This window comes from Urocitellus parryii, chromosome 6 (assembly GCF_045843805.1).
Source record: "Urocitellus parryii isolate mUroPar1 chromosome 6, mUroPar1.hap1, whole genome shotgun sequence".
Taxonomy (NCBI): domain Eukaryota; kingdom Metazoa; phylum Chordata; class Mammalia; order Rodentia; family Sciuridae; genus Urocitellus; species Urocitellus parryii.
The window spans coordinates 173,442,472-173,459,883 of NC_135536.1; the positions used below are offsets into that span (position 1 = coordinate 173,442,472).

General features: G+C 58.2%; 1 protein-coding gene across 1 annotated transcript; it reads left to right on the plus strand.

Annotated features, from left to right (window-relative positions):
• The first annotated feature begins 4,504 nt into the window (after positions 1-4,504).
• On the plus strand, positions 4,505-15,742 carry Scrt2 (scratch family transcriptional repressor 2). The gene is made up of 2 exons (XM_026402166.1): positions 4,505-4,637; positions 14,952-15,742. Exons 1-2 carry the CDS (start codon positions 4,505-4,507, stop codon positions 15,740-15,742), a joined length of 924 nt encoding a protein of 307 aa, XP_026257951.1.
• The last annotated feature ends 1,670 nt before the right edge of the window (positions 15,743-17,412 follow it).

Consider the following 17,412-nt stretch of genomic DNA (forward strand, 5'->3'; position numbering starts at 1 on the left):
CTCAGTGACCAAGAGGCCTGAAGCCGGTCACTTCCCCCCTGTCTGTAGAACAGGCCGATAATAAAACCTTCTCCCTGGACGCCATCGAGAGGCCGAGATGGGTGGAGATGCATAATCATCAGAGTCGGCGAGTCACCCAGTCACGTCACCCGGTGCCAGGCCACATTCTTAGCATCACCACCCAGTCATTACCGCAAGCTTGGGCAGCAGACTCTAGGTTGACCCCACTTTACAGAAGAGAAAACTGGGGCGCCCGGAATCACACAGCTGGGAAACGCTAGGGCAGGAATTTGAATTGAAAATAAATGAAGCCCAGGCCCCTTGAACTCAGGCCCCGGGCAACCCAGAGACTCAGGAGGCTGGGGCTGGAGGATTGCAAGTTCAAAGCCAGCCTCAGCAACATAGCGAGGCCCTAAGCAACTCAGTGAGACCCTGTCTCTAAATAAAATATAAAATAGGGCTGGGAATGCGCTCAGTGGTTAAGCCCCCCTGGGTTTGATCCCCCACCACTGTCAAAAAAAATAAATAAAATTAAAGCCCGAGGCCAGTCCAGCTTCTCCTAGAGACCAGTGCTTAGCACAGTGCCTGGCTGGAGCTGTGGCTTGGCATGTCCCGGGTGCAGCATTAATGGTTGCCACCAGCTGTCTTCTCCAAGGCAGAAGCAGGGATCATGAGTATCCTGCATGTTTTTACTGAACTTCATCATTTCTTTCATCGGGAAGTAAACAGATAGTGAGCAAGTGTTTGCTGAGCTGAAATACTTTATAGACTTTGGGGATGATACAAAAAGAAGAGGGGGAGGCCCCTGCACGGTTCCCCAAGCCCTTCGCTTTATTTTTGTGTGTGTGGTGCTGGGGGTTGAACCCAGGCCTTGTGCATGGGGCAAGCCCTCTACCAACCGCGCCCAGCCCTCCACTTTGCAGGGCGTGTTGTTTGTTATTTTGGTTTGTAGTTGGGGACACGCTGCGAGAGATTCCTGGGTTCTTCACCCTCCACTGCACATAATTCCACGAGATTTTATGCCCTATAGTAATAACTTTTTGATAACTTTTAATGATGATTTTAATGGTGATGGAACATTCCACCAAGTGGATGTTTTCTTCCCGACCCTCTGCCTACTCCCTGCAGCTTGGGGCTTTATTCTAATTTCCGAGGCTGCAGCAAACTTTCTTGGGAATAAAGTTATTTCCTTCTTTGATGGGACTTGGAGAGATGAATTCGAACAGAAGACTTTCCGAAACTCGTAAGCTGGCATCGGGGGGAGGCTCAGGGGACAGAAGGCCCTTCTTTGGTGCCCTAGTGATGAGACGATGGCAGCCATTGTGCACCCCTCCAAGTTGAAGTCTTCCTCAGGAGGGCAGAGGTGAGCTCCGTGGCACCAGCTGTCTTCTTTATCCCCAGTGGAGAAGGCCCTGGTGGAGGACAGTACCCAGCACAAAACCCAAAATATGCCGGGGCCGGGGACACGCCTGTCATCCTAGCAGCTCAAGAGGCTGAGGCAGAAGGACGGCGAGTTCAAAGCCAGCTTCAGCAACAGCGAGGCACTAAGCAACTCAATGAGACCCTGTCTCTAAATAAAGTCTAAAAAAGGGCTGGGGATGGGGCTGCGTGGTAAAAGCACCTCTGGGTTCCATGCTTGGTACAAACTCCAAACAAAACCATGGCTACACCATAAGTAACAGCAAACAAACGAATAACCAAGCAGCCACCTCCCTGCAGGAGCAGAAAGTTATTCTCCAACAATGGCCCCGGGCTATAGGCGGCACCTCCCCACCACCCTCTCCCACCCACCTCATTCAGGGTGCAGTGGACACCCTGGCTTCAGGCCCCCCAGCCACTGGGCCTCATCTCCTTCCACCTCGGGCTATTCCTCACTTGGCCAGGCTCCTTCCTGCCTTTGAACTTTGAAGACTCCTCCTGGAGCTCCTCTGTGGCCTGCTCAAGTGGCCCTCCCCCAGGAGACTTGCCGGCTGCGGTGTCTGAAGGCGCCATCACCCTCCGTTATCTCGCCCTGGGCTGTTCCTCACAGCAGCACAGGCCTGAGGGTTTCCTCTCCCTCCTTAGTGTCCATCCACTCTCCCTGGGTTGCCAGCTCCAAAGCCGCAGGGCCCGGGGCTGTCTAGTTGACACTGATTTCACAGAATCCCACAAACACGGGCTGGGTGAATGCTGGATGCTTCGGGCAGTGTCATACACGAAATCCCAGCGCACTGAGCACCTACTACATCCAAGTCCCTTGTACACAGCAAGGCTTCTAGTCCTCCCAATGACCCCGAGGCAGCAACAGGTATTGTTCCCATTTTATAAACACAGAGACCAACACAGAGCAGTTGCCCAAGGCTCCAGAGCTAGTAGGCAGGAGAGCTCAGTACACACGGTTGAGAGTGGGCCAAGGCGCGCGCGCGCTCGCGCGCACACACACACACACACACACACACACACACACACACGACCGAGTCCTCCTGCTCAGGAACTCAGGGGCTAATGGGCAAGATGGCTTGGTCTATGGTGAAGGCAGGCAGGGACAGCTCCTGGCCAGAAGTCCTGCCTCAGCCAAGGCCTGGCGACCAGCAGGGGTTTCCTGGGATGACAGGGAGGGAGGGACCAGGCCTCCAGGGGATAGTATGGAGGCCGAGGTGGAAGGAGGAGAAGCAGGCTCAGGGGCTGGAGTGGGGAATACAGGGGTGTGCCAGGCGTCCAGGGCTGTGGACCCCTTGGTGACCAAGGTGACAAAAAGCCCCAGGGGGGCAAAACAATATGACTAGGAAGATGATCAGAGACTCCCCGATCTCACAGAGCCCTGGCAAGGTCAGGGGTCCAAATTTGATTCTGAAATTTCTAAGCCACCATTCAAAGACTGTGATAAGGCCTTGACTCAGGGGTGCCCAGAAGACATTGAGGTCTCTGGAAACTGCTGCTGACTCACTGTGTGACCTCAGGCACCTCCTTGCCCTCTCTGGGTCTTACACTCCTGGTTGGTATTGGATGACACAGTCCCCAGAGGACATCCCCACTCCATCAGCTTTGCCACCATCAACAGAATGCCGGCGACCAGAGAGAGCCTGGCATCCCTAGAGTCTGATTCTGGGACTCCTGGGCACTGACCATCCCACACTTGGTGAGTCTGGCCCACCACCCTGGGGCTCTGCCCAGCATCCTCTGGTAAGGGACTGAGTTCTCCTGCTCCTTAGTCCTGCCAAGGCACCCCCCCTCCCCCAGGTTTGGGCTGGATTGTGGGGGGGGGTCTTCTCAGATCCTTCCAGAGACAAAGGAGCTGACCTGCGGAGTTCCAGCAGGAGTCCCGCTCCCCCTCCCTTCCCCCCTCTCCCTTCCCAGTCCACGTGTCTCTATTGTCTGCTCCCCGCTTCAGGGAAAGACACAGCCTCGGATGTGTCAAAACCACCACCCCCCGGCAGCAGGGAAATTAATTACTGGACGATTTTCACTTCCTCTGGCAGCGCTCGCCTGAGCGAGGCACCGGAACAGGACCGGCTGAGCGGGCTGGGCATCGGCCTGGGGGACTCGCTCCCCCCACCAGTTCTGGGAGAAGAAAGTTGAGCCCCAAACCCAATAGGAGGCTCCGGCAGGCGCCCGAGCCGGGAGTGGGGGGACTTCCTCGAGTTAAAGCGGGGTGTCCACACTGGCCCCTTCAGAACCGGGGCAGAGGGAGCACACTGCAGGCAGGAGGGCGGCTGCCGGGGACTCACTCTTTTCTTTGCGCCCCCTTCCCCGTGTCCCCATGTTCCTGACCCCACCCGCTCAGGACTGCTCCCCCTCTGCGCCCCTCAGTTTCTCCCTCTCACTTTTCTTTCCCTTTCTTTGCCTCCCGGGGGGCTCCCTTCCTCCTGTGGGTGCGGGAGTGCGTGCGGCCACTTTCTCAGGCTCTCTTTCTTCTCCCTGTTTGTCGCTGGTGTCTTTTTGTCCTTATCTTGGCCCCTCTGCGTGCATCTCTCTCTTTCTCTGCATGTCTCTCTCTCTCTCTCTCTCTCTCTCTCTCTCTCTCACACACACACACACACACACACACACACACTCCCCTTTCTCCGTCTCTGCGCCTTCCTCGCCCTCACTTTCTCCCTCCTGCCTGCTCGCCGTTCCCCGCGCCTGGCCTGCCCCCACCGCCGCCGGTTCGGGGGAACGTGTGCGGAGCGATTGTCCTGGGGGACATTTGATGGATTAGAGCGCTGAACAGTTCCATTGCTAGGGGACCACCTGATCTCCTCCAGCCTGCGTCCCATATAAAGCCGGCAGCCGGAGTGCTGAGCACAGCTCCAGCGACCGCCTGTCTGCACGCCGCCGCCGCCGCCGAGCCCGAGCGGGAGCCCGAGCCGAGCCGGGGCCGCCGCCACCGGGGCCGGCTCCGAGCGCCGCCCGCCCGCCGCCCGCCCGCCCGCCGGGAGCTGTCCAGTGCTGAAACCGCGCGGACAGCCAATCGCGCCCGCCGGCCGCCTCCCCCCACCGGGCCGCGCCAGTGCCCCCCGCCGAGCCCCCCGCCAGTTGCGCCATGCCGCGCTCCTTCCTGGTGAAGAAGATCAAAGGGGACGGCTTCCAGTGCAGCGGGGGGCCGGCCCCCACCTACCACCCCTTGGAGACTGCCTACGTGCTGCCCGGCGCCCGGGGGCCGCCCGGGGACAACGGTGAGTGGGACCGGGCGGGGGCGGGGAGAGCGGAGGGAGCTCGGCCCTCCCCAACTTGGACGCGAGGAGGGGCGCGCGCGGCAGGGAACCCCGGGAGGAGATCGCTCTGGCCGCCAGCGCCTCCCGGACTCGCCGAGGGCCGGGCGGGCGGGGCTGGGGCCAGGTCGTACAAAGGGAAAGTCACAGGGTCGGCCCATCCCACAGCCACGCGCCAGCCGGGACTTTGAAAGTTGTGGCCCTGGAACGGGCTGGAGTGAGGGGGCCGATGGGAGACTGCGGACAGACGGGGAGCTCAGGACCGCCGGTGCTGGGGGGCTCCTGCACAAGGCAGTTTGAGGGTACCCCCTCCCCGTGGGAGGACGGAGGCCAGCTGGCTGCCCGCTCCCGGTGGGGAAAGTAAAGGGGCCTGGACTACCAATCCCCGAGGAGGTGGGGTCGACTCCCTGGGGGTGGCTGGATGCACCCCCTTCCTTCAAACCTGCTCCCCCTGGTGATGCCAGGCGAGTGCTCTCAGACCCCCTCTCTAAATAACTCTTTTGTTACCCTCAGCCACACGCCTGCCAAAGGCTGGGCTGTCCTAGGGACTGCAAAGAAGAGGGGATTTCTGGGAGGGGTTCCCCCAAAGTGGTTCCTGGTCCCCTGAGCTGCACTCCTTCCCCATCGCCAGCTTCTTGCCCCCTCCAGAGCCAGCCCGGCTGCTCCCCGTGAGCCTCCCCCGCTGCCTGCCCCACCCCCACCCCTTCTTACAGCAAGTTCCCGCAGGGACAAGGGTTTGGGGGACGAGAGAGGTCATCCTGGCCGCAGAGGGGGTGATCTCTGCAGGCTAGGGAGGAGACTGTTTCTGTGGGCCCCCATCTCCATCAAGGGGATCACAAAAGGCCTCCCCTCTGATGGCCCCCTCCAGGGCAGGTGCCTGGAGAGGAGGAGTCACTTTGGTAGTGACAGAACTGACATCAAGTGTGGCATCAGCTTTGGGGTGTGTGTGTGTATGTGAGAGAGAGAGAGAAAGAGAGAGAGAGAGAGAGAGAGAGAGAGAGAGAGAGAGAGAGAGAGAGAGAGAGAGAGAAGGGCTAGGGATGAAGGATGCTGAGATGGCAAAGACAGGCATCCTGGAGGGTGGGGGCCCCCTGCCTCGGGATTCCAAGCACTTTGCTCATGTTCCCACACTTTGCCAAGCCAGGTAGAGAGAGGGTGCTGGGCAAAGGGCCTTGTGACCTCACCAAGGTCAAAGAAGTTAGGGAGTGATCAAGGACACAGCTTCAGCCCCCCAGCCCCTGGGCTCCCCCAGCTACCCAACACATCCCCCTTCTCTTTAGCCACACACCCCTTATTCTACTCTCCTCTTGGCTCTGGGCTCCATGGGGTGGCAGGCAGAAGCTGAGGGACATGGCTGGGCTGAGACTGGTAGGACAGAGGGTGGACCTGGGGCCATGCCAAGGCTGGGGAGTATGTACCGGGAGCTGGTAGAAATGGAAATATCTGCAAGATGAATATGGATCCCTTAGGGGTGACACAAAGCTCCGGTATCCCTCCCACTGAGGTCCCCTTGGTTCTACCCCTATGCCAGCTGAGGAAACCCAGAGAAGCTCGGAGAATTTCCCACGCAAAGCCAAAACTGTGGGCTGTTCCTTGGAGAATGCTTGGCCTTGAATTCAGTCCAAACAGGTTTTGAAAGGAAGCCCCGAATGAGTGGTAGGAAGCAGGGTGGGACAGTGGTATTACTGCCGAGATTCCCTCAGGTTTGACACCCCAGAACCCCTTATCTTTGAACCCCTTTCCCCCAAAGGACTCCAGACCAACTCACCCGCCTCTGGGGAATCCTTAGACTGGCCGGATAGCCTAGCCTGAAACACAGGGGACCTGGACTCTAGGTCTCTCACCTGCTGTGTGACCTTGGGCAAGTGTCTTCCCTTTTCTGGTTCTCAGCCTCCCCGGCAGTGAAAGGGTTTGGATGTCATGCACTAAACATCCTTCCAACTTTGACGAGCTCAGCTTCTGTGAAGGTCAAGTGTGGTTGTGAGAGACACTACAGACACCTGGACAAGGACCTAACCAAATGCTGGGAGGCCATTGTCAGGTTCCCTTGGGGCTCTGGGAACATATGCCCCTGGCTGAGGGTGGCAGAGTTTCTGCAACCCGACATTTTTCTTAGTTTCTTAGTCTCAGCAGGCTGCCCACAGTGAGGACAGGCACTCTGACCTGGCCACCTCAGCTGTGGCTGCTAGGGACAGTCAGTGGGGGGGCGGGGGCGGGGGGCTCAAGGCTAGGTAAGACCGGGAAACACAGGGTCCGCCTCGTCCTGCTTTCAGGGGCATCTCCCTTCCTGGGGTGTGGCCAGACTGGGCAGTGAGGCCCCCGTCGCTCCATGGCTGGGTGGGGGTGGGGGGTTCTGGGGGTCCTTGGAGACCCCGCTGGCTCCTGGTGGCCCTGTTGTCTCTGCTCTGCCGGAAATAACCTTGCTGAGCGGTTGAGGGAAGTGTGAAAAATTGCTGAGCCGACGTTTTTTTCTCTCCCAGCGTGTGTAAGTGTGCTGGGTAAACAAGGAGAAAGGAGGGGAGAGGAGCGGAGGGAGAGGGGGAGGGGAGGAGGGAGGGGAGGAGGGAGGGGGAGGGCCTGGGGCTGGGGCTGGAGATAGTTCCAGTTATTAGAAAGATCCTCTTACCAGCCCTTCCTGCAGCTCCGGCTGCAGGGTCAGGATGAGGCTGGTGGGAGGAGAACCGACTGGGGTGGGGGGTAGGGGGGAGCTGTCAGAGTGCAGGTAGAGGGACCTCAGGTTCCTAACTGATAAAGATGCAGGACCCCAAATTAAAGAGGTGTGCCCCAGCTCCAGGAGCCCCCGGGATTGCTGGAGAATTCCTGGAGGTTCCTCCCACACAGGCGCACAGGCGCGCACACCCTGAGGCCCGCCCTGCTCCGCCTTCCCACGCCCGCCTCCTCAGCCTCCGCCTCCTGGCTGGGCGGAAGGCACCGCAGGTGTATCTGGACTCCGGGTTGCCCCCAAACCCACAGAACCTCAAAATAGGAAGGGACATGCCCCCAGTGGAGAAAGCTCTGGGTCTCTCTGCGGAGTTCCTGAGGAGGAGGGGCAAGATCCAACGTCCCTGTCCCCTCCAATGCGAAGCCTCCGGTCTCCCTGCCCCCCGGGCTCCTCCCCTGCCCCTGCCCCCAAGGCCCCTTGGCTTCCTCTCTCCTCCCCTGGAGATTCTGAGCAGTCTGCCTTTGAGATGCCAACCCGTATCCTCCAACCCCCACCGCACCTCCCTCCGCCTCCACCCAGCCCAACCTCCTCACAGCCCAGCCTCCCCCCAGGGTGATGTGGGGCCCTCCACCACCCCCAGAAGGCGGCCATTCATGACACTGTGTGTAGTGGTCTCCACGACCCCCCTGAAAAGGACATCTCCTAGAGCGTCCACTTCCGCCTCACCCTCACACTTAACTCTGAACTCCAGCTGAGAGTCAGGGTCCCTCCCTCTGCACCCCAGCGCTCCCCTACCCCCAAACCCTCTCAGCGCGCCCGACCCAGGCAGAGGAAGGATCAATGCCAATCCAATAGCGCAGCTGTCTGCCCTCTGCAGCCACAGGAAGCCTCCCAGCAGGCCGAGGAGCGCTCCCGCTTCTACCCCTGGGTCTGTCTCGCTGACCACATCACACCAGCACCGGCTGCCTCTCACTCCCCTTGATGGCGCCGAGTTGTCGCTCCAGGCCAGGCTTGGGAGCAGGCTGAGGAGCCCCGGTTACTGCACATTACCTGAGGAAGTCCACGTGGGGAACAGGGGTGCAAAAGGGCTGCCCCGATCCTCTGGCAGGGGTAACCCAGAGTAGGCTGGGGAGGTGCCTGAGGACACACAGCAGAGCCACCAGAGTCCTCTATAACCACAGGCCGCTGGCATCTTCATCTTGGTCCAGATCTAAGGTCCAGATTAAAGACATGTGGGAAGTCCAGATCCGACATCCGGTCCAGTATCCCAAACCAGATCTGAGGTCCAGGTCCTATGTCTTTGTCCAACTCTAGGTCAAGGACCAGGCCCCAAGTCTAGGTCCAAGATCAGGGTCTGAAGTTCCAGGTACAAGTGTGGTATCCAGGGCAAACTCCATGTCCAAGTTCAAGTTTCAAGGTCTAGGAATTGGTCCAGGTCAACCTTTTGGGTCTGGGATCAAGATCCAGGTCCAATCTCCAGTTCAAGGTCATATCCAGATTCATCGTCAAGCCTGACTGTGACTAGTCTTAGCTTTGGTGGCCTTAGCCAGTCTTCCCTGCCCCAGCCTCAGTTTCTCTCTCACGGAATTGAGCAATTGAACATGACCTCTCACAGCTCTTTCTGGAGGCGTGGAAGTCTGACTTTCTTACGACCCAGCAGGGTTCAGTGGGACTGTGGATATGGGGGCCCACGGTCCCCAAAGCCTGAGGTTCCGAGGGAGATGCTGCAGGCCCACACTGAGCTGCCCCACCTTGGACAGTCTCAGCCTGTGATTCTGAAGGGAGATCAGGAGAGTGCCCAGAGTCCCTTATGACAGCCAGCAGTTGACATCCCCAAGGCCCAGCCCCCGCCACCCCCCCCCACACACACACAGTGGGCAGAGGGCCGGAGGGCTGGGAGGGTGCACTGCACCCAACAGAGGCAAAACTAGGCATCGAGGGTACCCCAAATCACCAGAGCATAGGTGTTCCCCCCCACCTCTCCTGCGGGTGCTTCCCCCGTGTGTTTTGGGGACCCCTCAGCCTGGAGGCTCTCCGGGAGCACAGTGAGATGATGCTGGGCACCGTGAGGCCCTAGACCTCTGGCCTCCTCCCCAGCTGCGGTTTCCCTTGGAGAAAAGTGTTCCGGCAGCCTCTGGGTAACAAGGGTGTGGAGTGCCCCGCCACGGCACCCTCCTGGGGCAGAGGGAGGGCAGGGCAGAAAGCAGGAGGCCTGCAGAAGAGGTGGGGCACTGCCACACACCCATCCTCTAGAGGAGGCCCAGCAGAGGCCAGCCAGAGACGCTCCCAGGGGCGGAGGAAGCTGCTCCTCCACCCAGAGCCGGGCAGCTCAAGACCTAGAGAGGTTCACTCCCATCTCCAGGCCCCTTGAAAGGCTTTTCTATGGGTTCCTGCAGAGCTAGGGACCTCCCTGTGGGCCACAGGAATTGGGTCACAGGAAAGACCAGAATATGGGGAATACCAGAAGGTTAGGAGGACATGAGGAGGGGTCCTGGAATTCTCTAGAAGCTCCCTGGGTGTGGGTCAGTGGGCAACAGCCCCATAGCCCTGGTCAGGTTGCACCTGCCTCCCTAGACCCAGGGACCCCTCCCTGTGGGCAGATGCACCAGCTGCCAGGCCTTTGGAGGAGGTGGGTGTCATTTCTGGTCCAGCGCCCAGGGAACCGGGAACAAAGATGCTATAACAAGGGGAGGGGGAGGTACCGGCCCCTGTGCCCAGCTCTGCAAGCAGACAGGAGAAACTATTTTTATCCGGCTTTGCTGCTGACAGACCTGGCTTTCTGCTCAGCTGGCTGGAGCTAATTCTCGAGGCCCGAGGCCCTGGCACAGCAAGAAGCAGCTCTAAATATACCCATGCAGCAGCCCCCATGGCCCCCCAGCGCAGGCCAGGCCTCCTCAGGAAACCAGGCCACCTGGGAAGCGCTCTCCCACTGGGCCCCTCTCTTTTCCTGCCCATCAGGACAGGGAGGGATGGGGCTGGAGATTGCCTCAGGCAGCTTGGCACCCTGGGAGGCAGGGAGATACTGGGGAAAGGAGCCCTGGGCTGGCTCCATTAGGAAAAGGAGGCCACCCTGACTCTGGTGAGAAGTTCTGTATGACCTGAGGTAGGTCAAGGGCCCTCTCTGGGCTTGGGCTTCGGCAGAAGGGCCTGGGAAGACCTATCTTAAACTTGAGCTCATGTGCATGAAGCACTTAGCAGGGAGCCCTGCACACAGTATGTGCTCAATAACTGTGAGTCATTACTGTTAAATATTATTTACAAAAATTCACAGGGTGCTGGAGCACTTTCTAGAACAACAATTTCTCCCTATTCCAACACCCCACCGCCCCGCGGGATACCACCTTCCCTCCCCAGCAGGCTGTACCCTCCCTGGGCCTCTGGGGCAGTACAGCATGGTGCATGGTGCACAGGGAGGGCTGGAGCTAGCTAGAAGGCAGGTGGTCCCAGGATCTGTTACAGGTTCCCACTCCCATCCAGGGGGCAGAGCAGCTGAATGACACAGTGTCTGCAGAGGACCCAGAACATTGATTTTCATAGATTTCCTTTTCCAGAACTCCTTTGGCCATATAGATTATATATAAATGGATTCTTTTTTAAAAAATTTCATTAGTTATTTACGGACCTTTATTCATTTATTTGTTTATATGTGGTGCTGAGAATCGAACCCAGGGCCTCACACATGTTAGGCAAGCGCTCTACCACTGAGCCACAACCCCAGCCCCATAAATGGATTCTTGATCTTCAGTCTAAAACATCAAGACTCTTGGGCAGGAAAAACCAAAGTCATTCTCAGGTCACATGTGTACGTCTCTGTGTTTCTGAGCCCTTCCCATGCCCCTACATAACAGGTGTAAATCAGTAACCATCTCTCAAATGGGAAATTTCAGTCCAAAGAGGCAGCATGACTTGCCAAGGGTCTCACAGCTAGGGTTCTTTGTGCATGGGCCAGGGTGACAGCCAGGTCTCCCTTCTTTTGAGTCCCAGCTCTTCTGGGCCTCTATTAGGACCCAAACAAAAGGGAACTGTCTCAACCTAGCAGCCAGGAGACAGGCAGCTCAGCCCTCTAGTCACTCCTGAGACAGAGAAAGCACCCCAAACCTGTCTGTATTCCATGCACGGGGGAGAACATGGTTTAGAGTGTCCTAAAGGATTTTCCAGGGTTGAGGCCCAGAGAGAAGTGGCTTTCCACAGTCACAGAGCAGCTTGAGATACCTCTGTGTATTTCCTACTCTCTGGCAGATTAGGATGTCACCAGAAAATGTATAAATAATATTGATCCTAGCAGCTTGAGAGGAATAGCTATTATGGGCCTGGCCTGGTACGAAGCACTTTACCCACATTAACTCATCCGGTCCTGTTAGGAACTCCCTTATACAGACGTACGAAGCAGAGATTGAGGAACTTGCTCAAGCACACACAGGGAGATGTCTGTGGATCTGAGAAAAATGAAGTCGAGTTGAAGGAGCAGGGAGTGGAGAGGACACAGGGGATCACTGATTCATCCACAATGCAGAAAGTCTTTAGAGCACCCCAACCTTCTTCCCGCAGACTGAGCCCAGAGAGGATAAGCAACCTGGTCAGCCTCAAAGCAAGTTAGAAGCACCTTCTAACATGACCAAACTTGCATATGATGCCCCCAACCCATGTCAAACTTCTCAGCCACTGGGCAATCAGGTCTGCCCTGAAGGCCATCCTGAGGCTTGTTTTGAGGCGCCCCTAGTTCTATAGCATCAGCATCAGGAGTAAGGAGTTGCAGTGCTGCCGTCTGCCAGCAGAGGGCGCCGTGGGCCGCACACTCATTCTAGTGAGGGCCCCAAGGTTCAGGAGTTCCTGTGTACCAGAAGTTTTCTCTTTAGCATGGGAGGGAGGAAATGACCCATTCTGGAGGAGGAAACAGGCCCAGAGAGCATCAGCAGGTTTATCAGAGTGTACATCAAGAAAACTGAAGCACAGACATGCAGCCGGGGAGACTGTCACTGTGACTGGTAATAGCTGACATGTGTTGTGGGTCACTGGGAGCCAGGCAAGGGGCTGCAGTCCTGGCTCTGACTTCCTGCTGCATGACCCTAGGCATGTTGCTTAACTTCCTTGCGCCTTGGGGTTCTCATCTGTAAAATGGCAGGGTCAGGAGAGGAGAACGCACTCATGTGTGACACGTAGTGTCCTTGGAGCGTCGGTATTATTCACTTATTGCTTGTTCACTGGGGGACTCCTTAGTGAAAAGGTAGAGGCAGACAGAGGGCAAATCGTTTGTTCAAGGTCACACAGCTGGGAATGGTAAAGCCAGAACTCAATCCAGGCAGTCTGGCACCAAAGTCGTGCTCTTCACCAATATGTCATTCTTCTTTAATAATAGAACAGTGCAAAGCCCGGGCCACATGATCATTCACGGCCTCCGAGCGGATCCCATACTCTCTTCATTTCCAGAAAAAAGACCCCAAAGCACAGAAAGATGGACTCGCCCAAGGTCATCACCTAGATAGAATCTGTGTTGGGGAACCAGGTCGTCCTCACCTTTCGATGGCCCAGGCCACGTGAGGTGCAGACCTGTCCTCCCTACAGCAGACCCTGCTGGGCTGCCGGGCAAGCCTTTATCATTCATTCCTCAAATACTTATCAAATGCCCACTGGCTGGGTCCCTCATGGTAAGTGGCAGCTGAGTCACAGACCTTTCTTCAGGACCTCCAGGGGTGCAGGACCTCAGGGGGAGCAGTGCACCTGGGCGTAAGGACCACCGCCACTTGTACCTCAGGTTCCTTATGTGTAAATAAGGTCTGTTGGGGTGACCTGGGTGGGGATGGGAAGGAAGCCTGGCACCCAGTGTGTGCTCGGTCACCACCTTCGGTGATTACCATGCAAGAGGACTCAGGAGGAGGAGGGGGTCTGGAGGCCTGGCAGTCATTCAACCCAGTCCCAAGCGAACCTGATGCACGCTCTGGGAGCTGAGCACCTCCTCCCCCTTGGATTAAAATCTGCCACCACCACTGCCCACACCTCGCTTCTGATCACAGAGCACCTTGCACCTGAGTCACCCATGCCACAGCCCACAGCCACCTCTAAGCATAGGGCCCTGTACCAGTTGCTGAAGGGACGGGGAAGATAAGAGCACACCCTCACCTTCAGTGCCGGGGAGACTTTGCCCCGTGCCCACCCAAATGCCAAACAAGAGGCAAAACCCTAAAGGCTGAGTCAGCCAGGCCCCGTGACTAGAGGCCCAGCGGAAGTCTGGAGGTCACAGGAATCGGGCCTCAGGATTACAAAGCCCAAGTCTCCCACCTGCTCCCTACAGATCGCAGGGGTCAGATGCAGAGGGTCCAATGGGATTTGCCACTCCCCAGCTGCAGAACCTCAGAAAGGGGTCCCGACTTCTATTGTTCTCTGTAATAAAAGGACAAAGGGAAACGCTGGGTAATTAAGTGCCAGGATGATAAGTTTGTTCAACGCCTGCCAGAAACCCTCCAGGGAGCCCAGGGAAGGTGTGGACCAGGCAAGGCCACCTGAGGCAGAAACAAGCGGAGGTGGCCCCTGTCCTCCAGAAGCCCCTATGGAATCCCCTAGGGAAGAGCCAGCCTGCCCATCCACCAGTCACTCAAACACGTGACAGACAGGATTTCTGGTCCAACTCCAGCCAAGGGCAGGAGGAGGGGGAGGCGATTGTCATGGGGGCTCAGGAAGGCTTCTAGAGCGCAGGGTAGAGCAGGTTTGGGAGCAAACACAAGGAGGTTCCCTCTATGCCACAGCTATTACATGCCACACACTCGACCCCCTGTGAATCCTCCAGCAAGCCCAGGAAGTGGGTCTCAAAGGAGTGCAATTGGTCTATGCCACACCTAGTCATGGCACACCTACTGGGAGCCAGTGACTGCTCGCACAGATCCAGCCCTGGGAAGCTCAAAGCATAGAGCAGGAGGCAGACAATTAAATAGTCTTCAGCGAAGTCACTTTTTCAAGCAAGTAAAAGGCATAATTATAATAGCTAACATTTATATAGCAATTATTGTGTGCGCTTTCTCAATTTCCTTACATGTAAAATGGGGGCTCTAATAATACCTACTTCCTGTGGCAATTAAATAAGTTAACATATGTAAAGCATCAAGGCAGAGCCTGGCATACAGTTAGGGCTCCATACAGGACACCTTCACTGCCATCATTTACTTGGTCCTTCCAACGACGCTGGAAAGTTTTTAAGTGAAACTTGTAATTCCAGGCTGGCCTGGAACTCCTGGGCGAAAGTGATTTTCCGCTTCAGCCTGGAGAGTAGCTGTAACGACAGGCATGCACCATGTTTGGGTGGGAAAGCTGAAATCCATAGACGTTATAAGACTGGAAAAGCAGAATGTTCTTGGACAAAGAGAACACAGGGTTTGAAACTTGGCTCCACCTCTCACTGCTGTTAGTTTAGACCGATTGAATGTCTCTGCCTCAGTTTCTTCACCTGCAAAGTGGTGTAATAACTACCTTCAAAGCGTGCGACACTGTCTTAAAAGCGGCCATCATTCTCCAAGTGCAGCCACGGGGTCTCGGAGCTAGGGGGCGCCGGGACGGACCGGGTCAAAGGGGAAAGCCTTCCCCCGGGGCCTCCGGCTCAACATCCCTCTCACTTCTCGCCCCTCCAGGTTATGTCCCGCACTGCCTGCCCACAAGCAGCTACGATGGCGACCAGAAGCCAGGCCTGGAGCTGGCGCCGGCCGAGCCCGCGTACCCGCCCGCGGCGCCGGAGGAGTACAGCGACCCCGAAAGCCCGCAGTCGAGCCTGTCCGCGCGCTACTTCCGCGGGGAGGCGGCCGTGACCGACAGCTACTCCATGGACGCCTTCTTCATCTCAGACGGGCGCTCGCGACGGCGGCGGGGCGGGAGCGGCGGGGATGCGGCGGGCGCGGGGGACGCCGGGAGCGCCGGGGAGCGCGCGGGGCGCACGGGGGCGCCGGCGGGCGGCGGGCACCGGCACGCGTGCGCCGAGTGCGGCAAGACGTACGCCACGTCGTCGAACCTGAGCCGCCACAAGCAGACGCACCGCAGCCTGGACAGCCAGCTGGCGCGCAAGTGCCCGACGTGCGGCAAGGCGTACGTGTCCATGCCCGCGCTCGCCATGCACGTGCTCACGCACAACCTGCGCCACAAGTGCGGCGTGTGTGGCAAGGCCTTCTCGCGGCCCTGGCTGCTGCAGGGCCACATGCGCTCGCACACCGGCGAGAAGCCTTTCGGCTGCGCGCACTGCGGCAAGGCCTTCGCCGACCGCTCCAACTTGCGTGCGCACATGCAGACGCACTCGGCCTTCAAGCACTACCGCTGCCGCCAGTGCGACAAGAGCTTCGCGCTCAAGTCCTACCTCCACAAGCACTGCGAGGCCGCCTGCGTCAAGGGTGCCGAGCCTCCCCCGCTGCCCCCCGCTGGCCCGGCCAGCTGAGCCTCTCGCCCGGCCGGGGCGCCGGAACTTGCTCTCCACGCGCCCCGGGCCCCCCACCTGCGTCCGCAGCGCCCTCTCCAACCCCCAGCTGCGTTTCCCTGCCCACGCCCCTCGCGGCGACCCCCATCCTGGCCCGGAAGTTTGTTCTTCAGCCCCCAAACTCACACCTCACTTCTGGAACTGTCTCCCCCAGCGCGCCCTATCCATACCATCCTTTCCTGTCACCGCTTGGACCTTGACTCCACTGTCCGCCTTCAAGGCTCCCAACTCAGGCACCAGGTCCGCAAGTCTCCCAGGTCCCCATTCAGACCTTGCACCGCTCTTTCAGACCTTTCTTCTCAACAAAGTCTCTGACCATTCCTCTCTTGAAGTCCCCAAATCGAAGGCCTAAACCCACCCACGTTTGCCACAGTTTCCCCTAATCACATTAACTCAGGCCCGGAAGAACACAGTCAACCCCAGGCCATGCCCTGGGCCTCTCTGCTGGGTCTCCCCGTGTATTTCCACCTGGGGATCTAGGTTGAGAACCCTCCTTTGGGTCTCAGTCTGTTCCATCCCCTCCATGCCAGGGCCTGAGATCTAGCTATTCACTCACCCCCACCCCTTCCATTTCTCACCTTTAATCTTGGGGGGGGGTCCTCACCACTCATCCCCACTTCCTGCTCTCTCCGGATCCCCTCCCTCTAGAGCTCTCATTCCCTGACTTTACCTAACCTAGAGCGGACCTGAGGGGCAGTTCAGGGCCCTGCCCCCTCATGTAGCCCATGTCCCCAGGACAACCCCTCCCTGGGCTTCAGCCTGGAGTTACCCACTCCCCAGATTCTCTGAGCACTTTCCTCCATCCCCAGGACTACAGGTACCCCTCCTTATTTTCGGAATGGGGGACGCCTGGAACGCCTCACCAACGTCCCCAACCTTTGTCCAGCTGGGCCCTTCCAATTATTTATTTGTGTATTTATTTATCTATTTATTTATCTATTTATTATTCTATTTATCTCTTGGCCTCACCCAGGGACAGTCTGACTTCCCCAGCTGGACTGGGGGGTCAGGGAACCAGGCAAGGAAAGGGACAGCAAAGGCTGCCCCTCCCCTCCCCTCCACCACACACACACACACACACACACACACACACACACACCCCTTCTGGTCTCGGGAGAAGCCCCACCCTCATCAGAGCCTGCACTCAATAAGGAAGAGGGCCCCAGAATGAGAGGGGAACCTGCTGACCCTCAACTGGCAGGGAGGGGCGGGCAGGGGGCACCAGGAGATCCTGTCACGGGGCAGGTCCCCGCCCTCCTGAGTCTTCCACTCCTGCCCCAGGGAGCCCGGAGAGAGGAGCCTCCTCGTTTTCTTATTTATTCCTCTTCTCGAGGGACCCCAGGTTCCAGGGACCGACTGAGCCCCGGACCCCTCTGGGGCCCGCTCCCCGGGAGGAGCGCTCTCTCCCGGCCACGTCTATGCAACTCTCCCGGGCAGAGGGCCTAGGGCTGCCAGCCGCCCGCCCGTTGGCTGCCACTACCTCCTCCGCCGCGCTTTTGCATGCCCGCGTGAGGACCGAAGCACACACCTCCACGCGCACGGGCCCTGGCGCCCTCTGCTTTAAGCACACGCCTCTGCCCCCTTCGCTCTGCGCCCAGCTTGCGGGCGAGTCCTGGACTCTCCCACCCCTC